A 7903-nucleotide genomic window follows, 5' to 3' on the forward strand; every position below is an offset into this window, starting at 1 on the left:
ATGAAGCGAAGACCTTGTCTGCTTTTGTACATCATCACAACCCTAGCTGGCACACAGAGGTGCTCAATCGATGGTTTTGAACAAATGAATGAATGAATGAATGAATGAAGAAAGAAAGAAAACTGATCTTCCCAACTCCCCCTCTGGCAGACTGATGCTCTAGACTTTACCTAGATCCCTCCTACTATAAAGCAACTAGACTCCAGATCCATTAGAACAAACAGGATCTTAAAACCCTAACCTTTCAAGAAGTAAGGGAACTTCCCAAGCGCCCCTTCAAAACAAGGAAGTAAGCGTAAACCAGCGTGTTGGAATTGGAGCTGCTAAGGGGCTCGCACTAATGCTTCTCAGCATTTAGGTTAAATAACTGCATGGAACTGTCAGGGGGAACTGAACCCCAGACTCATGAATTAAGCCAAGATTCTGGAGAGGGATACACCTTTAGTGCAAAGGTAGACCAGAAAATCTCCATCCACCAGTAAAGGGAATTTACAAAGAAACCTACCTCTCCCTCGTGGTGGACAAAAATTAAGAATAAGATCGTCTCCTCTGTGAACCAGAAGCCACATGCCTATTCATATTGCTTCAGGTCTGGGACACCTTTCTTTCCTTCCTTTTTTTTTTTTCTTTTTTAAAAAATTTTTCTTAATGTTTATTTTTGAGAAACAGTATCAGCAGAGGAGGGGCAGAGAGACAGGGAGACACAGAATCCAAAGCAGGCTCCAGGCTCCGGGCTGTCAGCACAGAGCCTGACGCAGGGCTTGGACTCACAGGCGGCAAGATCATAACCTGAGCTGAAGTCAGAAGCTTAATCAACTGAGCCACCCAGGCGCCCCAGGGACAGCTTCCATGGAGAAATTAACTTATCATGGTAGGCGCGCCCTCTGGTGTCTGGCAGGAGTAACTACAAATTTTTCTGAAGAGGCGCTCTCCTAAACGAGATCTTCGGGCTTTCCAGAGATGAAAAATAAAAACAAAACAACAACTATATATATATATATATATATATATATATATATATAATTGTTGTTGTTTTGTTTGTTTTTATTTATAAAACAATATATTTGTGTGTGTGTGTGTGTATATATATATATATATATAATATATATACGAGAAAGAAAATGAGGCCAGTAAGGTGACGGGGATGCCTGGAGAAGAAAGAGCTTCAAGAAGTTAGAAGAAGTATACAACAGAAGTTAGCGTCCCGGGAGCTCTCCTTAATACACTGAGGATTGTGGGGCGCCTGGGTGGCTCAGTCGGTTGAGCGTCTGACTTCGGCTCAGGTCGTGATCTCGCCGTCCATGGGTTCAAGCCCTGAGCCGGACTCCGTGCTGACAGCTCAGAGCCTGGAGCCTGCTTCGGATTCTGTGTCTCCCTCTCTTCTACCCCTCTCCTGCTCATACTCTGTCTCTCTCTCCTTCAAAAGTAAATAAGCATTAAAAAAAAAAAAATTAAAAAAAAAAGAAAGGTACTTCATCAAAGTCGACAAAGTGCCGCAGCCATGCCCCCAGTGAGGGGGAGCCTGGGCCAGGCGTGCAGGGGGGCGTGAGCGTGGCTGCCCTGGGCGCCGTGTCCTGGACCGCACCACCCCCCAGAAAAGTGGGTTGTGACGCTGGCTTGTGACGGTCGATTGCCTTTTCGGCCGCAGGATTTGGGCCTGAGCTGGACGCCTCACCGGCCAGGGTCCGTCTGTGTCCACAGCCCATGTCTTTTCCAGGTCAACCCATCCTATTCAGATCCTACTCCCCGATCTGGCTCAGGCTGCCCACCTCTCACCTGGACCCACGTCTCCACGTCTCAGTTATTCTAAATTTTTAACAAATATTTATTCATTTTTCAGAGAGACAGAGCACAAGTGGGGAAGGGGCAGAGAGAGAGGGAGACACGGAAGCCGAAGCAGGCTCCAGGCTCTGAGCGGTCAGCACAGAGCCCGACGTGGGGCTCGAACTCCCGAACTGCGAGATCTTGACCTGAGCCGAAGTCGGACGCTTAACCGACTGAGCCACCTGGGCGCCCCACGGATCCCACGAATGACCTGTCCTCACCCTGAGACCCCTTGGGGTGCCCCACCAGCTTGTGTGGTGGGCTGAAGACCCCTCCTGCTCCCCACGCCTCCCCCTGCGCTCTAGAGGGACCACCTGCCTCTGCTCACCACCTGGGGCCCCCTCCTTCCCGGCAGGCCTCCATGCTTGCCTCCCCTTGGCCGGGATTGTCCTCCCCGCTCCCCTCCTCCAGGAGTCTCCCCAGGCTCCTGGGGGCCACAGCACTTTGCACAAGCCCGTGGGACGGCCTTTAGTCACACCGCACTGTCACTGTCTGTGAGGCCCTGCCCGGCAGGGAGGCCATTTTTGCAAGCTCACCACACAGGAAGCTTGCTGAAGAGATGCTGTGAAATGATCAAAGGAATGGATGGCGATGCCAAGTTCTGGCTCCGTGTGGTTTCCCTAGACTGTCCCTAGCCACCCCTGCCCCCCCGTTCCTAATGCCACGATCTGAGAGCGAAGTCATCAGAGCAGCAGAATGTCCGGGGACGATACTCGGGATCTGTCTGTCGGCAGGTAAGGGGTCCCCGTTCCCGGGGAGTCCTTCCCGCTGGAGTTCTGGAAGACGGGGGTGCTGCTGGTCACGTGCAGCCACAGCGGCCAAGCGCAGACGGTGGCGTCGCGGCCAGCCTCAGCAGTCAATTTAAAAAATCTGAGTTGAAAGTGTTCGCCCCTTTTCCATGAAAACAACACCCCGACCTCTCTTCTGATTAAAAAACTTTATTTCCAGAAGCAGAACTGTTTCCGACACAGAGTTCAAGGGATCGGCCTGTCCGTAAAGCCTCAATTCTTCCTTCCCAGGTCCCGGCCTCCCTGGAGGTTGAGAAACGACACGCTAGCCTCACACCCCGCCCGGCGCGCCCCATCTTCAGAACCCTCTTCTGGAGGCTGGGGCGACCTTCTCTCGGGGCTTCGACTCGGTCTCCCCGCTTGTCTCCCTTCCACACCTTTCCCGAAGCTCCATTTCCGCGGGAAAGAGCCCAGCCTCCAGCCCGCCTTCCTAGCGAGGGCGTTTCCATGGGAAACGGGGGGGGGGGGCCCGGCCAGCAGCAAGGGGGGCCCCTCACGAGCCGCAGAGACGCTCCACCTCCTCCTCGCAGGCGTAGAATTTTTCAAAGAGCTCAGGGGAGGTGCCGTTGCACTCCAGCCACCTCCTCAGCGTGCCCAGTGCCCGGAGGGCGTCGGCTTTGGTGGGCAGGGGCCCGAGGCCGTCCTCTCCGGCCCCCGCCTCGTCCTCAGTGCCCGTCTCCTCCTTGCACCCCCCAGACGCGGGCTCCTCACCCTCCAGGTCCACAAAGCGGGAAAACTCCTCGAGGCTCAGCCCGCCGGGGACCGGCGGCATCTCGGAGGCTTGGTCTGGGGACGGGGACATCTTGCAGGGAGCCAGCCCTTCCTGGACGAAGCTGCTCCCGATGAGCTGGGGGGGCACCTTGGCCCAGGCGGCCGCCGCCATGTGCAGCGCGTCCAGCACGGTGATGCCCGCCGCGGCCTCGGCCAGCGAGGCGCCGGCCCTCTTGCTCCGGACGGCAGCCAGCTTGCCCAGCAGGCGGTGCCGGTAGTGGGTCCTGAAGGCCCGGACCACGGAGCCGGGCAGCGAAGGCGTGCTGCCGTCGGCGGCCAGAGGCAGGAGCCGCACGTGGCGGAGCCCGGGCCGGCCGGCCAACCCCTCCGCCACCCGGGCGGCCAGCAGCAGGGTCACCTGTCGGCCTTGCCGCGCCATGTCCCTGTCAAACTGGGCCAGCCACTCTGACCAGGGGACGCCCAGGTCGGGGTGGTAGGAGGCCGGCAGAGCCGCACCGCTGACCCCGAAGAGGCACGTTGGCGCGGCCCGGAGCCCGCTGACCCACACGCGCCGCTTCTCGGTGCCTCTGCTGTTGGCGCACAGCAGCACCTGCACCCGGTCGCGCGCGCCCCCTCTGCCGGGCACTGCCCGGTACAGCAGAGGCACTTCGGCGCAGCCGAAAACGTCCTCGGGGGAGAAGTCTTTGAGAGAAAGAGGAGGCTGGGCCTGGGACGTGGGGCCCGGGGGAGGTGGCTCGGGGGGGAACGGAGGCGCCAGGACGTGCCGGGCCCCGAAGCCCACATTGTTCCGGCGTTTCCAGCGGACCAGCCAGCCAATGCTGGGGACAAAATCCTGGCCCATGATGTCGGCCAGCTCCTTGGCTTTGTGGAGCAGCATGGGCCCCGTCACGTCCCAGGCCTTGGCCCGGGCGATGTGGTACCAGCAGAGCAGGGCCTCGTCAATCCCGCTGTACTTGGACTCCCGCTTGCGCTTGCGCTCCCGGTTGGCCGTGCCGCTGCACCAGTCCGCCAGCAGCTTCTCCTTATTCTTGCAGATGCGTGAGATCTGGGGCTGGGAGACCTGGAAGCGCCGGGCCACCTCCGACTGGGACATCTTGGACTCATCCAGCAGCTCCAGCACCTGGATCTTCTCGGCCAGGGACAGGGCGTGCAGCTTCTTCTTGCTGCTCAGCTCCATGGCTTCTCCACGGCACCTGTCGGGGGAGGAAACAGTGAGCGGGGGTACAGCCGGCTGAGGCCAGGAGGATGGGAGAGGAGCACAGGCAAGGAAAAGAGGATGGATGAGGACAGGGAAATCGGCTGGTGTAGGGGAGGCCCCGGGGAAGACTGGGCCAGCTGGGAGAGGGTGAGGGGGTACACTGGGTAGGTGTTCAGAGGGCTGGGCTGGAAGGAAGGGGGTGGCTAGGCTGAGGGAACCGTGGGCTGGGCACAGATCAGGAGGGATGGCAGAACAGAACCGGGGAGGGGGTGGCTCACTGGTTAGACGGAGGAGTCTGGGCTAGAGTTTCGGGGAGAAGGATGGATAGAGCCAAGGGGACAGCTGCAGAGACAACAAAGGAGCATGGATGGGGGAGGACATGGGGCTGGGGCTGAGTGGGGCAGGTGTAGGGGACAATCAGGGCTGGGGGGAGGAGTCCCTGGGAGGGGGAGAGGGATGATGGCCTGGGCTGGATGTTGGGAAGGGGGGGTTCGGGGAGAAGGAGGGGGCAGAGTGGATGAAGAGTTGAGGTGACAAGTGTACAGACGACAAAGAGGGACGGATGGGAGCAGAAGGAACCAGGCTAATTTGGTGCTGGGTCCTGAGGAGGTAAGACTGCAGGGGTGGGGGGGGGGGGGACGGAGGGGAGGGGGGACGGGGGGCGGGGCGGGCCTGGAGAGGCAGTGCGAGCGCAAGGCCCAGAAGGCAGGTGCACAGGCGACAAACAGCAAGAGGGGTGAGGAGGCCGCAGGCAGCCAGAGGGACGAGGTGTCCCCAGAGGGGAGGGTGGTGGCCTGGGAGGGGGACTAGGGCGCGGACCCGAGCGCCTGGGACCGAGGCAGGCCAGGAGCCGGGCTCCGCCACCTGGCCGACCTCTCTCCACCTCGACGCGGGGTCCTTCGGCGGGGCGTACCCAGGCGCCCGCCCGCCCGGCCTCCCTGCCTCCCTGTCTCCCGCTCCGCACCCACCTCAGGCGCTCGTCCCGCGGCTCCCGCCCCTGCCCCGGCTAGGCTCGGCTCCCGAGCCCCTGTCCGGGCGCCGACGGGAGAGCAAGGGAGGGACGGGCGCCACGACCCGAAGGGCGGAGTGGGCCGAGGGGCTGCGCGGGTGGCGGGCGGCGGGCGGCGGGCGCGCGCACAGCAGGGCCCCGTGCGCGCCGCCCGCGCCGGGCTCTCCCCCGGCTGGGAAGACCGCGGTGCAGGCGCTCAGCTCCCACCCGCCGCAGCTCCGCCCAGGCCCAATCAGATTGGCCCTCAATGACGTTCAGTCCCTCCCCCAGCTAAGTCTCATTGGACGTCGGGGAAGTGGCGGGGCCCTCCTGGGGGCGGGGCTTCCAGCGCGAGGGGCTATGAGGCGGAGCCAAGACCCCGCGGGAGTCCCGGAGGCGCCGCCAGCCTCTGGGGCCTGACGAGCCTCTGGGCAGCGTGGGCACGGGAGAGAAGGCTTGGCGTCTCAAGGCCCTCCTGACCTTGACCTAGGCAGTCTCAGCTTTTCTCATCTACCAAATAGGGCTGACACCCCTCACGGATTGGTTGTGAGAAAAATGGATGAAAGCTTTAAGCCACACAAAAGCTGTTACCATGGACAGCGCTGGTCTCACGTCGATCTGTCCAGCTAGCGGTAACTACTTGCCTGGGGCCAGTTCTGATTTAGGGCGAAAAAGGACTAATTTTTCTTGGTTTTGGTACCTGTTGGCAAGATTCAAGTTTCTTGACTCAAGATCTAATACCAGTCCCTTCCTCGGTAACCTTCAGTCCTGCCTATTGTTAGCAACTGGATGTAGACACTTCGACCTGCAGTAGAGTGCTTCCCACCCTCAACCTCAGCCGGCCTTCCAGCCTCGTTTCCCTCCCCCACTGCCAGCTCTGATGGGAAGCCTGGGGCCACAGATGGGATGGGGGCCACAGAGAGTCCCCATCTCTCTGCCTTTCTCACAGGCTTCCCTCCCCAGCCCAATTCTACGGGCTGATTCTTCTTCCATCCCTCTATGTCCCATCCTAAATCTCATCCCTTGCAAACCCTTCCCAAATTTCTTATGCCTGCTACAGCATTTTTTTTTTTTTTTTTTACATTTCTTCTTCTTTTCACTTCCTTTTCTCTTAGAGACTACTCAGCTACCAACGATCATTGCTTTACTCCCTCTGCTTCTGGCCTACTTCCGTGTAAAAGCCTGAGGACAGGGGATGTGCTTTGTTGCTACCAAGATTCCCAGCCTAGAGCACCCTGCCTATTATTGAATGCAATGGTCTAGGCCACTGGCTTCTAGTAGGTTAACAGTGGCTTTCAGACTGTTCCAAAAAATGCTAAGGATACCTCAGTGGGTTCATAACTGATTGATTCAAATCTTAAGTTTAGGAACTTCAGGGCACCCGGGTGGCTCAGTTAGGTGTCAGACTTCTGCTCGGGTCATGTCACAGTTCATGAGTTCAGGCCCCGCATCAGGCTCCATGCTGACAGTACAGAGCCTGCGTTGGATTCTCTCTGTCCTTCCCCCACTTGGACACGCTCTTTCTCTAACTAAAAAAAAAAAAAAAAAAAAAAAAGCTTAACTTCAAAACACACGCTCAAGTAATATAGAAGATCCGTTATGGAAGCTATCAAAAAAAAAAAAAAAAAAGCTGGCTGCAAAGAAGGAAACTCATTTTTGTGCATGTAGACAAGTCCCGAGGAAGGTGGCAATGGGGGCCGAGCTCATGCACACTGTACCTACAGGAACGAATGCCAGGCAAGCAAGGCTGAGTGAGGGGTCTCTCTGCTCATGTGCATTATCCATGCACAAAGCTTTCACATGTCCCATCGTAATATTTTCTTCTGTGATTCTTTTATATTTAGACTCAAGCTCCTGAACCTGTGTAAAGTATCTGAAACCCCAAGATCAACTCTTAGAAACCTGTCACCATGTGCATATACAAGTCTCGCAGAATTTCCTTCAAACCAACCAAAATACAGAAACAGGATGCTGAACCCGACTCTAACCCAAGTTTTTTATTAACTGGAACAACTCTGTCCTTTACAACAAGGAATAGTTGTAACACAAATACACGTTAAGGAGTTAGAACTAACAGAGTACTTGGGGTGCCTGGGTGGCTCAGTCGGTTAGGCGTCCGACTTCGGCTCAGGTCATGATCTCGCGGTCCGTGGGTTCGAGCCCCGCGTCGGGCTCCGTGCTGACAACTCAGAGCCTGGAGCCTGTTTCAGATTCTGTGTCTCCCGCTTTCTCTGACCCTCCCCTGTTCATGCTCTCTCTCTGTCTCAAAAATAAATAAATGTTAAAAAAAAAAAATTTATATAAAAAAAAAAAACTAACAGAGTACTCAATTTTTTATATATGCTTTACATACGGGGGTTCAGCAAAAACTTT

At 57.2% G+C, this 7903-nt stretch overlaps 1 protein-coding gene across 1 annotated transcript; it reads right to left on the reverse strand.

Moving 5' to 3' along the window:
* Positions 1–1120: 1120 nt before the first annotated feature.
* On the reverse strand, positions 1121–7082 carry TIGD3 (tigger transposable element derived 3). Its single transcript, XM_027045560.2, has 2 exons — positions 5511–7082; positions 1121–4537 (listed from the first exon to the last, which is right to left on the reverse strand). Exon 2 carries the CDS (start codon positions 4519–4521, stop codon positions 3106–3108), a length of 1416 nt encoding a protein of 471 aa, XP_026901361.1. The 5' UTR covers positions 4522–4537; positions 5511–7082; the 3' UTR covers positions 1121–3105.
* Between the last annotated feature and the right edge of the window lie 821 nt (positions 7083–7903).

This window comes from Acinonyx jubatus, chromosome D1 (assembly GCF_027475565.1).
Source record: "Acinonyx jubatus isolate Ajub_Pintada_27869175 chromosome D1, VMU_Ajub_asm_v1.0, whole genome shotgun sequence".
Classification (NCBI taxonomy): domain Eukaryota; kingdom Metazoa; phylum Chordata; class Mammalia; order Carnivora; family Felidae; genus Acinonyx; species Acinonyx jubatus.

Bases quoted from the DNA above. Each gene is read 5' to 3' on its own strand.
- TIGD3 (XM_027045560.2), bottom strand. From the start codon at position 4,521: ATGGAGCTGAGCAGCAAGAAGAAGCTGCACGCCCTGTCCCTGGCCGAG.